General features: G+C 35.5%; 1 protein-coding gene across 11 annotated transcripts in view; it reads right to left on the bottom strand.

The window, feature by feature from the left end:
- KIF21A (kinesin family member 21A) overlaps positions 1 to 17,000 on the bottom strand; it is a 129,635-nt gene that overhangs the window by 43,080 nt on the left and 69,555 nt on the right. For all 11 annotated transcript variants that reach the window (XM_081127601.1, XM_081127604.1, XM_081127607.1 and 8 more), the window contains exons 6-11: positions 16,471 to 16,638; positions 14,276 to 14,391; positions 10,436 to 10,631; positions 9,337 to 9,526; positions 8,954 to 9,017; positions 5,424 to 5,627 (exon numbers count right to left, since the gene is read on the bottom strand). In XM_081127601.1, coding sequence (XP_080983727.1) covers positions 5,424 to 5,627; positions 8,954 to 9,017; positions 9,337 to 9,526; positions 10,436 to 10,631; positions 14,276 to 14,391; positions 16,471 to 16,638 — 938 coding nt within the window. The remainder of the gene's footprint in view (positions 1 to 5,423; positions 5,628 to 8,953; positions 9,018 to 9,336; positions 9,527 to 10,435; positions 10,632 to 14,275; positions 14,392 to 16,470; positions 16,639 to 17,000) is intronic.

Genomic DNA, 17,000 nt, shown 5'->3' with positions numbered 1-17,000 from the left:
GCAATACATTTTGTATGAATAAAAAGTAAGTAGAAAAACAAGCAGCATTGTATCTAAGAAGAATATACAGACTATCAGTTGAAATTATTTAGCAATAAAATGTAAAGTCTCAATTTATATAAGTAGTAGGAGTGTTTGGATGCCATTGCTTTTTTTAATCTGAAATGGATCAATTTTCTCAGTTTCCCACAAAAGCCTACTTTCAATGATATCCTCTGCCCTTTAAACCTTACAGAAGACCTCTTTATGACATCATTAAAAGAACTCCAAAAAGTAATGCCTTTATACCATAATATGAAATTACCATTAATACTACATACTAGAATACTACTTTTAAAACGTGTTTTCTATTTTAATATACTACATGTGAACATCACAACATCCAAAAAAAATTCTATTTCAAAATTATACATGAAATGGTATTACAGTAAAATGAATATGGTTGTTATGGTATCAGTGAAAAACTGTAATTTTATTAATTAAAAATTAAAATGTCATAATAGCGCTGTACTAATTATTAAAAATTAACTATCAAGAGGACATCTAAGGCAAAGGTGTCAATAAAATGGGAAATGTAGTACTTTCCATTAGTAAGATTATATTTTAATCAGGAAAGCATTAAAAAATTATAAATATGTTCTTAAAGGCTTTGAAGTAAATTTAAAGAATATTAAATAGGCAGAATTGGGCATCTTTACTCAATGGAATGTACTGAATACCAATATTTGTCATGAAGACAAAAAGATAGATATGCTAGGCTCTGAAAAAGCATACAGCAATCTTGATACAGCCCACTTCTTCCCAGAATTCCAAAACATTTTTCAGAATCATCAATATTTTAAAATGAAGAGACTGAGTCTTAGATAGGAATTAAATTATCAAGTCAGTTCTGGTTTTAATTTTGTAACATATGTGCTCACAAGTGATTTTTTTATCTGTTGGCCTGTGATTGTTTTTCTTACATACTTATAATACTGCTATTACAAGAAGAGACTAGCAATCTTTCTGAGAAAAAAAGTCAACAGAGTGACATTCACCAGGGATCAAAGGTCCGGTATAATGACCAAAAAGGAAAGGAAAGCCATCGCCTAAAAAATCTGCGTGTTTCTAGAGTTTCAACCTGACACCACGAAATACAAATATAATGCAGTCTGATGAATAAGTGAAGCTTGTTTGTTTGTTACAGTGCAAGTCATTTAAAGCTAGATATCCAAAAACACAGGGATAAATGTGTGAATCGTAGATTGTCTTTATCCATATACACAAAAAATGCAAAACTACTTAATTTCTAATCCAGGCTTATACTGATGATAATGAACTACAATGTGGTTCAAAAGATATGGTTCATTGGCAAACAGACCAAATTTTCTGTTTTCAATATGAAGAATTTTTGTTTGCCTTATTCAAGAAACTCATATTAAAATCTATGGGTGATATGAGCTAATAAGTAGTTAAACTTTAGATGCCTTCCCAATTGCCGTTTTTTTTAAAAGCTTTGCAATCAATAGTTCAAAAATACAGTGGAAGGTCAGAGAAATAAACTACCCGACACTGCTCCATAATTTAAAGGAATTTAGCTGTTATTTTATTGAGCTCCATTACAATACTTCTATATGACGGGGGTTGGGGGCAGGCAGAGAGGCAGGTGCGAATCTTGCCATCCATTCTAAAATGTTTACGTAACTGAAAAGCAGGCAGTATAGTCTATTCCGTGACCCTCCCTTATTTTCTTATACTCTTTTATTTTCTTACTATCTACACCTACTTTACAGATCTACAGAAAGGGTGGAGGAACAAACATTATGATGCCACATATTAGCTCTTGGTTGTAGCTGTGATAAAGACTTTGGTCCCAGAGAGGGTGTAACTTTTGTGTAAAACAGGATTTACAACACCCACCTTAAATACAAAAGCCACTCACCTAAAAACGACCCATTTGCTGCTCTTCTTACCAACACTGAGAATGTCAGAGGCCTTGTAGCCACTGAAACCAAAAACTAACAGCACAAAACAAAGTAAATTAAAAGACATGGAGCTTCTAAAGAATTTGTGGATTTACTGGGGGAGGAAAGAAAGCAGCTACGAGAACCAAGACGGCCTAGGAATGCTGAACCCAAAGGTTAAGCCCCTGACGGGTTTGGAAACTCTCAGCCCAAAGGGAGTAAAAATAAATTCTTTCCTACATGACTTGATTTTTTTTCTTGATGGGGTTGTTGCCCCAAATTTTAGTATTTGGATTAATGTTTCCCTCTTTCAAAATTAGAGACATCCCTAGAAAAGGCAGCTTACTGGTTATAAGTCATTTCCACTGGCCTGAGTTCCTTTTGTCAGATGGCTTTGCTCCCAAGTTTGAATTTAAAGAGATAAGAAAGCAGATGATTTTGAAATTGGGAGTAGTTTGGAGTAGGGTAGACTTACATAAGAACTGCCTGCATAACAGACAGGGGATCAAGCCAGCACAAGGACCCAGAAAGTCAGTACAGGGGAACAAGAAAAAATGACTGAGGCAGAGATTCACATTTCCCCCCGCAAAGGCTGGCTACACCCATGAAAACAAAAATTTCTTTCCCCTTCTCTGCCTTTTCTTACTCCCTTCTGAATTGCTTTTACCCCACTATAAAATGGGTAAAAATCACCTTTTGTGAGTTGGGAAACCTGGAAGCTATGTATTTATAACATATTCTAGAGAAAAATTAGTCCAAGTTCCAAACAATATTTCATTGAATGTACTGTATATATAAGGTTGAGGCAGAACCCCCAAATTTTGTATGGTCTCTCTGATAAAATAAAATAAAAAATAATAAATAATAAAATATAAAATAAAATTAAAATAAAATAAAATAAATAAAATAAAATAATAAAAAATAAAATAAAATAAAATAAAATAAATAAAATAATAAATATGAGGCATGTAACGTAACTCAACCAAAATCAATGTATCCAAAGAGGAGCTATCACTTCTAAGGATGGAAGGCTAATCACTAACTTCAGTAAACCTGGTGTCATTCTTAACGCTTCTGGAAATCTTTGTTCATTATTTGTTTCAACCTGTAGCAAACCCTTTGGCTAAAATGAGAGCTTACCTGCATTTTTAAAATAGGAATTTTACCTACAGGTAAAAGTTATTTGGATCTACAGCTTAAAGTTATTGATGATGAACAAAATCTTTATCAAGCTGAGTAAAATAGTATTGGTTTTCATTTTTTAATCCACAATAAAGTTTAAATGGTGTGATAAAAAAATATATATTACATTTAACAAATTGACATTTGTGGTAAATTCATAAACTGGTTCTAAAAGCTTTTACAGTTATACAGTCTATGGCACACATTTTTTTCTAGGTTCACACTACATTATATGTATCAGTTTTACAAAGACACACTATAGCATCTGTGTGAAAATGCTTTATAAAGCATTTTTTTTTAAAAAACGCCACATAGGCATTATTAATTTTTAGTAAGTGTTAATTTGTTTTTCTAATTCTAAGCTATCCTGCACTTTTTTCACAGAAGATTAAAGTAACATTTCTCAATTTACCTTATCAGGCTTGTTTTTCCCTCAGAAATTTTTTAAATCTCATATCACTTTTTACTAGGAATAGCTTTTTTTTTTTTACTTGTATTTTTATGTTTAAATCCAGTTGTTTGGTGAGTTCTTCTAGGTATTAAATCTGCTATTATTTTCTCTTCATAATTATTACATCTAAAAAAAACCACTGAAACAGTCATAATTTGTCACTTTGAAATAACTGTTTTATTTAATGTTTTTTATCTTGAAATGGTTATGAGTTCTATAGTAAAGCAACAGAGACAAATCTTAATAATAAAATTTTTTCCTTGAATACTATTTTATCCGTCAAAATGCTTACAACCCTGCATTGTCACAAAAATAACCTGCATCAGTTTTAATTTGGGGTATCTATGATCACTACAAGAATAGATCCCTATACTTCTATTGGGATCCCTATCTTTTTTCATTGTTCATATCCAACAGGTGATATGGTAACATTTCTAAATTTAACTCAGAAGGAAAGAGCAGAACCAGCTCATAACCTTGAGAAATGTACCCTGGATTATACTTACTATTCATGAACACAAACCACCTAAATCTTTAAAAACAAGTCATAACCCTTGACGTTTTGACCAACTACAGAATGGAATTTTATAAGTAAATGGTAAGTCATGTGCATAAGTCTCATTTTATTGGGTCACCCTGGTTTCAATAATTCTATGATCATTATTTCAGTTTTAATTGCCCTGCATGGGAGGGAACCATTATATATTTCTTAATGCTGCCATACTCAGCCATCCGCGAAAAACATGAGCTAAGACATTAGTATGTTAAGAATGCAGTTTCAATTGCAGTGCCTCCTAACCACAGATGTGTAACTCCTAGTTTTAATTATTTTAATCATTCCTTTTTAACTCAAGGACACAGAGCAGAGTTAATATGAAGAATTTTACCTCCAATAACGTTGACCAACTGCTTTGTTGTTGTTTTTCATGGAAAAAATGCCTGGTTGCCTACATAAATTTCTAAATAAACTGAGCAAAGCAGTAGGTAGACTAAACGTCAATAATTCTGCAAAGTGCGCCCCTGTAACAAACCATTTGACAAATAAGATAGCTTTGCCTCCTTTTGAATATCTAGCCAAAAATGCTTAAAATTAATTGGACTGGCAAGTTCGAAATATATTTGACTGCACCATAGAATCCATATGTAAACATGTAAAGAATTTATGAGTATTTAACCACACATTTGTGGTTAAATTTGTGGTCAAATTTTTATTTTTCTCCTCTTCTTTGCACCCAGTTGATTTCAGGAGGGGATGTTATCAGGATGCAAGGAAAAGAAAGCCTAGGACAGTGGTGAAAAGCTGAGTAACTCCTTGTTGGAAGATTCAGATGATCAATAACATTCACATAATCAAATTGGAAGCCCTGCAGAAAATACCTAAGAAACCAAATAATATTAAATGACAGCCTGATGGATTAGTTTAGCCTTTAGTTAAACTAATCTAGACAGGAATTGGAATGGATCCATGAGACTATGTAATTGCATTAGAAAATGGGGGGGGGATGAAAACACTGAGTCATAATGGTACAGCAAGCTCTGCAGAAAAGAAAGATGAGTGAAATGCAAAAGCAGCTATTTGAAGAAATAATAAAATAGTCTCTAATAGTAATTTTACTTCGTCATAGTCTAAATAAAATTCATTACCATAATATTACAATTAAACTTTTTTTACATACAAGTAGAGATAAACTATAGAAAGCGTAATTGTAATTGTCAGCTAATTTAAATGACATTTAATTTATTAATATACTTATGAGATTATGTATACTCACTGTAATCACAAATTAAAATATCCTGTAAAGTAAAAAATATAAAATAAAATAAAAATAGGGATTCTAAAACACTACCTTTTTTTCTTCTTCTTTTCTTTCCTTTTCAGCTTCTCTAAATCTTTCTTAGCTAGATCTATAATTTCAATGGTCTCCTTGTCTGCGGATAGTATAGCAGGAGAGAAAGATGAGGGTCCGCTGAAATACGGTGATCTTGCTGTGGCTCTTGTCAAGTTTTTCCGAAGGTTCTCATTCACGGCTTCACTTTCTAACAACTTTGCCCTAGTGAATAAAAATAGATTTAAGTAGGAAACATGTCTTATTGTGGCAAAAAAACACATAACATACAATTTACCACCCTGGCCATTCCTGAGTGTACAGTCCTGCAGCACCAAGTACGTTGACACTGCTGTTGCAACCACTGTCATCAACCGTCTCCAGAACCTCTTCACCTTCTCCAGCTGAAACTCTGTACCCATGAAACACCAACTCCCCATCTCCCTCTCCTCCCAGCCCCTGGCAGCAGCCATTCGACTTTCTGCCTCTACAAAGTTGACTATACCAGGAATAAATAGGCATTTTAAATGAGTTGTTTTGCATGCTAAAAAAGATTTCCAAAATGTCTTTCAGCATTGCTACAAAGTAGTTTTTTTAAAAAAATAAATGTGCTCACAAACATTAATGTTTAGGATAGTTTTTAATTCCCTGATGAAATAATTACAAACGTGAAATCGCACTCTTCGTGCTCAAAAGCGCCCATAGTGATTAGATTACTTGGATTCTGGCCACCAGGCACTAGTTATCCTCGCTTTGTGAAGCCATCCTTTAGACTTAAAATACACAAGCAGCCTGGTTCCCAACTGTTCAGCCCCTCATTCATCATGCTATAATAGCATTCCCAAATCTTTGCAAAGAATAGTCAAACTTGCCCCTAACTGGCTGAGAGACATCTGGCTCCTGACTATGTCATGGGAAAAGACGGTATCTCCAAGGAAACCTGAGTTTGATCATTGAAAACAGTCTTTTGTTTGCTCAAGTCGTCCTACTAATGACAGAAGAATAATATATGTACTCTCAGTAATATGCAAAACCACAAAATGGTAAGCTCCTAAAAGACCCTGGACTCGAGACTAAAAGAGATTCAGAGAGCCTTCCAAGCCAGACCCTTTACTTCAATTTGATTTCAACCATATCAAGAACACAATTACCTGCTTCAATATAAATATAATGCTGTCATTTTTTTAAACAAGAAGGCAACCAAAGTATAAAAACTTAACTCAGAGTCAAACTTTATACTTTTCTCTATTTTCAACATCTATCACAAAGTCTAAATGCACAAATCCCACCAAAACAAGAGTTAATTAGTGACTATTATTATCTCTCAAAAAATAATATGGCATGTAGGTTATTAAAAGGTGACTCGTCTTATTTTACAATTAAAATGATAAGACTTAAATGTTTAAAATATAAACATTTCCAAGTGACAATACATAAATTTGCATTACATTTAAGCAGCTATGAATCATTGCTTTCCTAAGACAACGTTTTGATAGAAATATGAATTGGAGCAAGATTTAGTAAATAAAGACAGAATGTGAGAACTTGAAAAATAATAATAACATGTTAGACCTTCAGAGTACTTTTGAATTTAAGAACTTTTATATCCTGTGCTTATATTTGAACCCCATAATAACTTTGAAACTAGCAGGTATTACCTCACTCTTACAGATGAATTAAAGCTCAGAGATGTTCGGTAACTTTCCCAAAGTCACAGGCTTATTAATAAAGAGAAGCTTAAATTTCAAACCAGGTAATCCAATTTAAATTCAAAGCTCATTTATGCGTATCCCATAGGCTAATTATTTTTATGTTGTGAATTACAGTGCTGGGATTCTAGAAGGCTACTCCTCAGGAGTGGGACACACCTAATTAAAGAACCATCAAAGAAAAGTTGGGAAAGTGGACCAAGCTATTAACCTGCACTGAGAAAGATTTGATCGCTGACTGAACTCAGAGCCTGAGTCATCTCTGTTCTCTAAATGGCTTAAAGCATGGTCTTAACAGCTGGAAGGAAGACATCACATGCTGCTTTAGTCACTAGGACGAGTGGAAATGATTCAGTCAGTTTTCTAGAAAATAATAACACGAGTGAAGCCATATGTCCAATGGCGAGATCAAGCTTAGATAAGGCCTTAGAATAACTGGGTGGAAGAGACAAAACAGCACAATAACCAGAGCGGGGAGTCGGCCTTCACTGCTGGCCAGTGCTGAGGAAATAATCGAGGAACAGGCTGGGGGCAGGAGGAGAATCTTCAGGAACTGAAAGACAGGTATCAGGTGTGTCTCAAAAACGGAAAAGATTCTTCCTACAGAGCGAGGAAAAACAAATTTTGGGCAGTACGAGGGGAAGAGCACTGCCAACACAGGATGGAAATGCACGTCCAGGTTGGCTGCTGGCCAGAACCAGGACCCAAGGCCACCAAGGTCTCCGCCAAGAAAGGTAAAGCTTGGAGATATAAACACAGGAAAACTGTAACCATTAATAGAGTCACTTTATCTACTACTGCCACATCAGATGTCTGCTCATTTGTTTTTAATTTTTGAAACACTTAAGGGATCCAGGGTGCCTTGTGGAGGCAGAAACAGAGGAAACATTACTCGTGTCTGTTTAAGAATCACTAGAATAGTTCAGAGGGAGGAAAGGAGAAAGAGAAGACAAATACAAGATGTTGAAGTGTTAGGGGAGCCGTGAAACACGATCTCCCGCTTGGTTATTTTCTGCAATTGTGTACAGAAATGAGATCTGAGCTACTTAGATGCTCCCCAAGGAGCTGACTATGGCTTTACTTCAAGAGAAAGTAGCTGAGCCATCAGGGCAAACCATGGAACCTGAACATATTATAGAAACAATTAGTGTCCCTGACCTTCTTTCCGACCCCTATTCCCCCAGTCTGGGTGCGGTGGTCCCTCTACATTCCCACACCAGGCGATGGCATTCCTTTTACTAATTTCTATCATTCCATTTACTATATGTGGTTATTTATGTCAGTTGCCACACCTAGACTGTGAACCCCTGTTTTATGTCATTGCGTGGTGCTCAGCATATAGTAAGCATTTGTAGTATGTGTGAAATGTGAGTGATGAATGAGGCTCTGTACCAGAGGGGCAGGCAAATTGGTAGGGATACAACGATTCACTCATAAGGAGTAGCTGGAGAAGCAGAAGGGAACAGGACTGATGGGAGAGTTTAAAAAGTAAAAATGACTCATTGATGTTGACCTTTCCCAAACGGTGAAGGAAGGCACCAAAGGGCACTTCATCAACATCAATGGTGCCTGTTCTGTATGTCAGGTTAGGTAAGCTCCTCCAAGGGGTATGACAACCCAAGTAGGAAGATATCATGGGGACATAATATGAGACGAGACAGAAGGAAAGTTGTTGGGATATGATGTTATAGAAAGGCAACTACCTATTCCCCTAAAGTTAGCCTACCAAAGGGCTGAACTATCACCATTAACAGTTACTAAACAATAAGCCCAACAAACAGTAATATTACTACATTGCAAAACCCAAAATGTGTATTATATATGACAGAACACCCACTGTACCTGAGATCTTCAATTTCTTTGATATAACTGTGAATCATATTACTAATCTCCTCATTCCCTTCCCCTGCAAGATAAAATGTGAAATTAAGAATTTCCTTTAAATTAAAACTTCAACAAAACAGAATGGGGAGGGGGGAACAAAGTTATGGAAACAAAATAATAATGCTTTAATACAGAATTCTTACAGCAAACTTCCCACCCTTAATGACATGAGCAGAGAGTAAGATAATATAACACAGTAAAGGGCACATTTTGTTTCTGTAAGAAAGTATTTACAAATTAAGTATTTAACTTACAATCACCAATTGTACACTCACACAGACTGGCATTTCTACTTCCAGTGTTCCAGGTAATGCCCCACTCATCCCACCCTACACGCTTACCTGCTCTGGCAAGAACTTGGTTGGCCTGATCACTGACCAGCTGTGTGATTCTGGTCCTCAGTGCATCCACCGTCTCTTGCATGGCTTTAATTCTCACACGCAGGTTGTTATTTTCAGTCTGTAGCATAGCATTCTCATGAAACATGTCATTGATGCTTTCCACTCCCTCCTCATCAATTATTCTTTTACCCTAGGAAAGAAAGACACTGTATTTCCCTGTTGGTTAAGGGGCCTTAAGTACACAAGAGATTGGTTGAATAAGGATATCATAAGATTCTGCAGTTCTACAACCAAGAGCCCTTCATCTTAACAGCCTCAAGGCCAAAGGGATTCTTTTCCCTCTATTGCAACCCTCCATGGCGGGTTTGTCACTAAAGAAATTGATTGAGTCCTGGCTAGTGTGGCTCAGTTGGTTGAAGCCTTGTCTCATGCACCAGAAGGTGGAGGGTTCGATTCCCAGTCAGAGCGCATACCTAGGTTGTGGGTCAGGCCGTGTGGGAGGCAACCAATCGATGTTTCTCTCTCACGTTGATGTTTCTCTCTCTCCCTCCCTCCCTCTCTAAAATCAATTAAAAAAAATTTTTTTTAATTGATCAGGGCCCGGCCGGGTGTGGCTCAGCAGTTGAGCATCGACCTAGGATCCAGGAGATCATGGTTAGATTCCCACAGGGCACATGCCCGAGTTGCGGGCTCAAATCCTCAGTTGGGGCCTGCAGGATGCAGCCGATCAATGACTGTCATCTCTTTCATCATTGATGTTTCTACTTCTCTCTCTCTCCTTTCCCCTCTCTGAAATCAATGAAAGATATATTAAATAAAAAATTTAAAAAAAGAAAGCCATTCCAGGTCCCTCACAGAGATTCTTTAAAAAAATTTTTTTTAAAATTTGATCAGGAAGCCTTTTGAAATAGGTTAATAGACTAAACACTGTTAAAGGATATCCACATGGAAAACTAGAGGATTCTACCTTCAAAAGGAAGGACGCCAACAGCATGACAGACAACAGGCTCCGGAGACATACATGGGCAAGCCATCCCCAAAGGCATCATTGTGTTCAAAAAATGTACCCCAAAATGTGAAATCAGGCCCATCCGCTTACTGTTTTGTACTCCATGAGCTCCATCTGGAGTCGCGTAATCTCGCCGCGGAGTGCGCTGATCTGCTGGCTAGCTCTGTCCTGATTGACCATCACCTTATTCTTGATATTTCTAGCTCGATTGGCATATTTCAAGGTATTTAAAGTTTCCATAAAATCTCTGTCTGAAGGGCTGACACACGCTATCATGATTGTTTGGCTGAAAGTTACAAAGAATAATTAGGTTTATAGATAAAAGCAAATAAAACATTGCAACAATCACTTTTAAATGCCCACCTTTTGAACACTATCTTCTCTTCAAGATACCAAAAGATTGATATTAATGACTTAAAAATAAAAGCAAATGTAAAAGCCCCCATGCTTTATGACTAGCTTAAAGAAAATGAATTTATATCATCCTCTTTTGATTCATAATATCTTGAGGAAATATAAATGCATATATTTATTTCTCACCTCTTTACAAAAAAAAAAAATGGGGGTTAATGCACACAGAATAATTCTAAAATTTAATCTACCCATGTGCTAAATTGAAATTCAAAAATCATTTCTTTTGTTATCTACTTAATATGAGGATTTAAAATTTTTCTTCTTTTCATTTAATCACTTGTAACCTGATTTTTGTTGTCTGCAGAAAATTCTGCACAAAATCCTACCACTTGAACAAGAAAAGTACTTAGTATACCCCTGTTTTATAATATGAAACACCATTTGTGACTGAGTGGTCACAGTTCCAGCTTTTCAGGCCAGATTACACAGAAGTTGGAGGCATTACTTTATGGTAATGATGAACTGCTTTACCAACCAAAGAACAGGACAGTAACATGCTGAGTATGCCCCAGCTACCATGTCTGTCAATGAAACAGACAAGGACAGTCTAATCAGCACTTACACACTCAATGTATTGAATGTACTGAACTGCAATGAGAGCTAATTAACCCACCCCTTAGGGAATTCATACCTATCAATTCTAATCGATAGCCTCCTAGTCTTCTGCTTCCACTCCTGCCTTCCCCCAGTAATCTCAACACAGCACTCCTAGGAATCCCGTTAAAAGGGGGCCCATTCCACCCATCTTTTTCCCTCTATCGACTGTTGCTCACCTTTATTTACTCTTGCTCTTAGTGTTACTCAAGACTCAACTCAGGTATCATCTAGTCCAAGAATCCAACCCTCAGTCTGGCTGTACTTTTTCTCTCTACTTCCTCATACCCTTTGCGTATCTCTTTTTTGTGGTTATATTATTATTAATATTATTTTGAAATTTTATAGAAACCAACTCTTAGACCCTAAACTTCTAGAAGTCAAGAATCACCAACTTTTATTTATCAGGATACTTTGCATAACAATGTTTGGAACATACTAGGTCATGTGCACGTAATATTTATTTACTGGACATCAGAAAGTTAAGATAATTCACACATCTCTAGCTCTCTTTTATGAAGAAGGTAAGGTAATCAAGTGAGAGTGATGGTTAGAGATACTGATTAGAGAACAGGACTACTCAAGGTGTAGACCCCCAGACAATGCTAGTCTGCAAGCTATTGTTACCAGTTCATAATAAGTACAGAAACTGAAAATAAGCATTTTTAAATTTTGCAACATTTGCGTTTGCTGTGATCAATGAACTCAGTGATTAGAGTATAAACCAGTTCAAGTGTTTTCAAATTCATGTGGTAAGTCACAAATGGGGCAAGCTGAGTACAGTCATGCACAGTATTAACCCACCACCAACTGGGGGTGGAGAAGAACTTGCCTTTGAAAAGCACTGGGATCAAGTGCTTAAGGAGAATGGAGAAAGTCAAGAATGAGAGGAGCTAAGGTCTATTATATGGAAAATGGTTGTGTATTATATAAAACCCAAGAGATACAAATTTTAAGAATGGTTGTGTTTATGAAAAACTGAAAGAAAACATTCATGTTATTTAAAGTTTATGTAAAACCACATATCTGTCTTATATGTATCATATATATTACATTATTATATCATAGGTCATATTATATTATACATTAGGAAGGGAATGCATTGCAATGTTAACAGTAGTTACTCACAGGTAATAGAAATATAATTGATTTTTTTCATGCTTTATATTTTTCTGTATTTTTCAGAATTTTTTGCCATAATCTTGTTATAATATATTAAACATAAATGTATGAAATCCAGCTTTGTTAAAAAAAAAAGTCACTAAATGATGCACATAAATATATGCAGCTTGTGTCCAAAAATATCTTTGATTCAATTTTTCTTTTAAGAGTAGTTTGTACAAACTTCACAAAATTATGGCATTCTGTTCTCCAAAGCTTATACAAAGTAAAAATCTTTTAAACTAAGAGTTCGATCTTAAAATTTTAAGCAGGAACTGATGCTCACTAAGTATGGGATTAGAAGAGGTCTTCTCGTTTGAGGAGTTACCACATAGTAAGGAAATGGGTGAGGAATACCTGAGACTCTTTAGCTGTAGCCCGTCTAAAACTCAAGAGGAATCCAAGACGCACAGAGCAAATGTCTTAGAGGGCTTGCAGGGCAAGCAAACTTGCAGAACTATTGAAGTACTCAAAAGTATTGAAACTTGTAAGGGGAGAATGTTCATCATCTATAGGAAAGGGCTACAATTTAGCAAGCTTGAATTATTTATCACTGGCTTTAAAAGCAAAAAATTTTATCCTGTTGCAATAAGAACCAGATTAATATTGAAGGTCAGAGTGACAAGAGAACTGAAATAAGAAATATGCAACAATGGAAACAATATTGCTCCCATGCATAGGATACACTACAACGGAGATGAATTAAGGCTAATGTGGAAGGGATCAATGGGGGCAAAAGGGGACATCTGTAATACTTTCAACAATAAAGATAAACTAAAATAAAAGACTAATATTACAATAGAAGAAAGACATATAAAAATGACACTGTTGAATTCTATAAGACAGAACTTTATTTCTAAGTCCATCCTTCAACTTCAAACCTACATAGATTCAATATTATCAAAATTCTTTGGATAATAGTTATTCAAAAAGAAAGTTTGCAAGTTTAATTACCAGGTCATTTTACAGCAGCTAATGATCTTTTCAGTAAACATGATTTTAGACCATTGAAAACACTGTAAAATAGGTCTTATTAACTGTAAAAATGTAATGGTTGTCTGTAACTTGTTGAGTTGTACTATTTGAATTTAAATGCCAAAAATGTTTCTACTTGTAAAGCCAGCATGTTGATGTTTATAAAAAGGAATGCATTACAAAAGAATGTGTTTAGCTGATGAAATATCAGAATAATTCGAAGTATGGAAAAGGAGGAATATCACGGATACTGACAAAGTTAATAACCAGCAAATACCCGATGTTTCATTCAGTTGACATTTTAAAAAGTTTTCCCATATGCAAAAACATAAAAAGGTTAATTTTTAGGAGACTTTGTAAAATGGTATGAAGTGTATTTAAATTATTTTGTATTCATTTAACATTTGCTTTTCAACAAAATTTTATTAGGCATATGCTTTTGTGTCCAGCACTTAGGCAGAAACAATGATAAAGTAGAAAGAGCACATGCTATGGACTCATTTACAAGCTAAGCAACTTTGAATAAATTACTGAACTTTTTTTGGATTTCAATTTCCTTATCCACAAAATAGGAATAATAATACCTACCTCAAGGGATGTTATAAGGACTATGTGAAATAACAACATACAAAAAGACTCACACATTTTAGGTATTTAATAATTATTAGTTTCTCATCCTACCAACTTGCTTTATAATAAAACAGATTTTATAAATCACCTTTCAAACTTACTTTTAAAATAATGAATAACTGAAATTCACAAATACAGATAAGAATTTATGCATACCTGTTACCCCCGAGGGAATCCTGAAGCAGTCTTGTCAGCTTAGAATCTCTGTAAGGGACATGGGTGGCCCTCTTGCTCTTGTCTCCCAGTGCACTTATTACATTGCCAAGGGCCAACTAAAAGAGAGAGAGAGAGAAATAAAAAAGATAAAAATTTACTAATTACAACACTTTTAAATAACAAAAGCATATAGAAAATAGTATGGAGACATGGCAGAATTGAAAACATTTGGGTTTGGTTTTTCTTTTACATTTATATTTTGAAGTATGACATAAACTTCAAAGTTTTCTATATTAACTATTAAAACTGACATAAAATTTAGTACTATATATATTCATAACTTACAAATACTTAAACTTCCATTCAGAAACTTTCTTTAGAAATAGAAATGATTGGTGACTTTTAACCATCCCTAGAATTGCCAAACCATCAGGTTAAGTCCTTAGAAAAACTGTACATTCATGTTACAAATGTTTCCCTTCAACTCAATGGGGAAATAAAATATTTAAGTAGTTTAACAGTTTCGTGAAACTTTCTTGTTGCCATATAGCTACCTTACAGAAAAACAAACTCTCCTTTAACCAACATAAAAATATTAGGATGATTCCGCTGAACAAGGTATCCCTAATGTAAGTACAGCTGTCTTGAGAAATATACTGAGTCCTATGAGCTAAGCATCCAATATTGAAAAACTAAGTCAAATTACAGAACCCTTTAGTCACTCCTCCTGCCAACCCTATTGGTTTTTTTGCTATCACTGAACTAGCCCCTATAGCATAAGCATTAGCCTAAATGCTGGTCACACTTCCCTTCAGTAATGCAAACACCTATGCCATGCCTTTGTTAGAGCCAAAGGACCATGCAGAGAGTGGCATCAGCATCACACTGTGTCCTTACCCCCCTCTTCGAGGCAGGATACAGTCCTAACCACTGGCCACACTGAAACTTGACCAGATACACCTGAACATGCTTCAATGGCCAAGACAGGAAAACAGACCAGTGGCTTTTGTCATTTCCTGATAGAACAAATGTAAACACCACCATGATTTTCTCTCCTAAGAAATTCAGAACAATACACAAAGTCCAGGATCCTGGTTACTCCCTTAAACACAAAGTTCACCCATACAGTAGGAGCATCGAGATGGGTACCAAGATGGAGCAGGGATGGCTGGCTCTCTCTCATCAGCCTCAGTTGTTATTTCACCCACGAAGGGTTGTAATTATACAGGAGAAAATATTGGGCAATGGTAAAATAGGAGCATATGATTAGAGCCCCCAGCTCTATGGAGGGAAGCAAAGTAGAGAACACTTGCCCTGATGCTGTGAGCATCACAGAAATATGCAGATGTCATTACTTTTATGCAGGAACAAATGTCCAATTTTATAATGAAGTCACTAAGAAGAAAAGATTACACAAAAAGTTACTCTAAAATGTTTCTTCCAGCCCTGGCTGGTGTGGCTCAGTTGGTTAAGCATTGTCTCATGCACTGAGAAGTCACGGGTTCGATTCCGGTTGTGGGCTCTCTCCCCAGTAGGGGGCTCATGCAGAAAGGCAGCTGAATCATGTGTCCCTCTCTCCCCCTCTCCCTTCCTCTCTCTCTAAAATCAATAAAAACATAGTTAAAAAAAAAAATTCTTCCATATAACAAAAGCTTTATGCTAACACAAGGTGTTTCCCAATCAAAAACACCACTAGGTGGCATGGTATTAAACTTAATTCCTAATATAATCTAGAAAAGTTCTCATTTTGAAACAATTTACTAAAAAAGGTTGATTATAATTCCCAAAATAAAGTCACCATCATAAAATGTGAGCAAAAATAAAGTTACTTTAAAAGTCATCCAACGAAACGGTAAAAATTAAATGTTGATTTTGACAAAATGTTTTCAAATGTGGAACTTCTTAAATCCTTTCCACAATATATACTATTTTCTGCATATACCATAAAACTTAATCCAACTAAATTTACACATATGAAGAAAATTTGCACTGAGAAAATTTGCAACATAAAAAATTCTATAATATGAGATCAAAACTTAATGCATTACGCCTAAGTTTACAAGTTTACTGTCACTCTCACTTCTCAGTTTAGTGCATGAAGGATTTCCACTTGGATATTAAGTATTACAAAAGAGAAAAGAACAATGGAAAATCTCTGAGGTACTCTCAGCACAGAGCCTTAGTCTGAGTCTTACAAGTCCACAGTTGATGGAAATGCCTTCTTTTGCCCTCTCGCCTGTGGCTCCCGTACGCTTCAGTCTTTCTGATCCTGCCAGGTCAACAAAATGGAACTTTGCAGTCAGGGTTTCAAATTCATCCATCTGGGATGATTCGGAAATCATCTTATTATCAGTAGCATTTTCCTGCAATTGAGGAAAATAATTGAAAATATTTTTATTAATGTGACACTAAATATCCTCAAACCCCATATTCCCCTTTTGTATATATAGATATACATACACAAATAGGCATATAGCCAAATAATCATAAATGCAAAAATGTCTGTGGCAGCTAGAATCTCGGAACAAAGTTAGAAAGAAGCTTGACGGTGAGAACCCAGCTGTTAGGAACTGAGTCTCTGCTTATGTTGATAAAAGAACACCTGTAGCACACAGTCCTCAAAAGCAAAGTGTCTCAGGTGACTACATCCATCACCATTGGCCACAGCTTGCTTTCTGGTTTCTGTAGACACATACCCAAATTTTTATTTCAAAATTTTACACAG

The sequence above is a fragment of the Miniopterus schreibersii genome (assembly GCF_964146895.1).
Source record: "Miniopterus schreibersii genome assembly, chromosome: 2".
Classification (NCBI taxonomy): Eukaryota; Metazoa; Chordata; class Mammalia; order Chiroptera; family Miniopteridae; genus Miniopterus; species Miniopterus schreibersii.
This window is presented reverse-complemented; position numbering and strand designations above follow the sequence as displayed.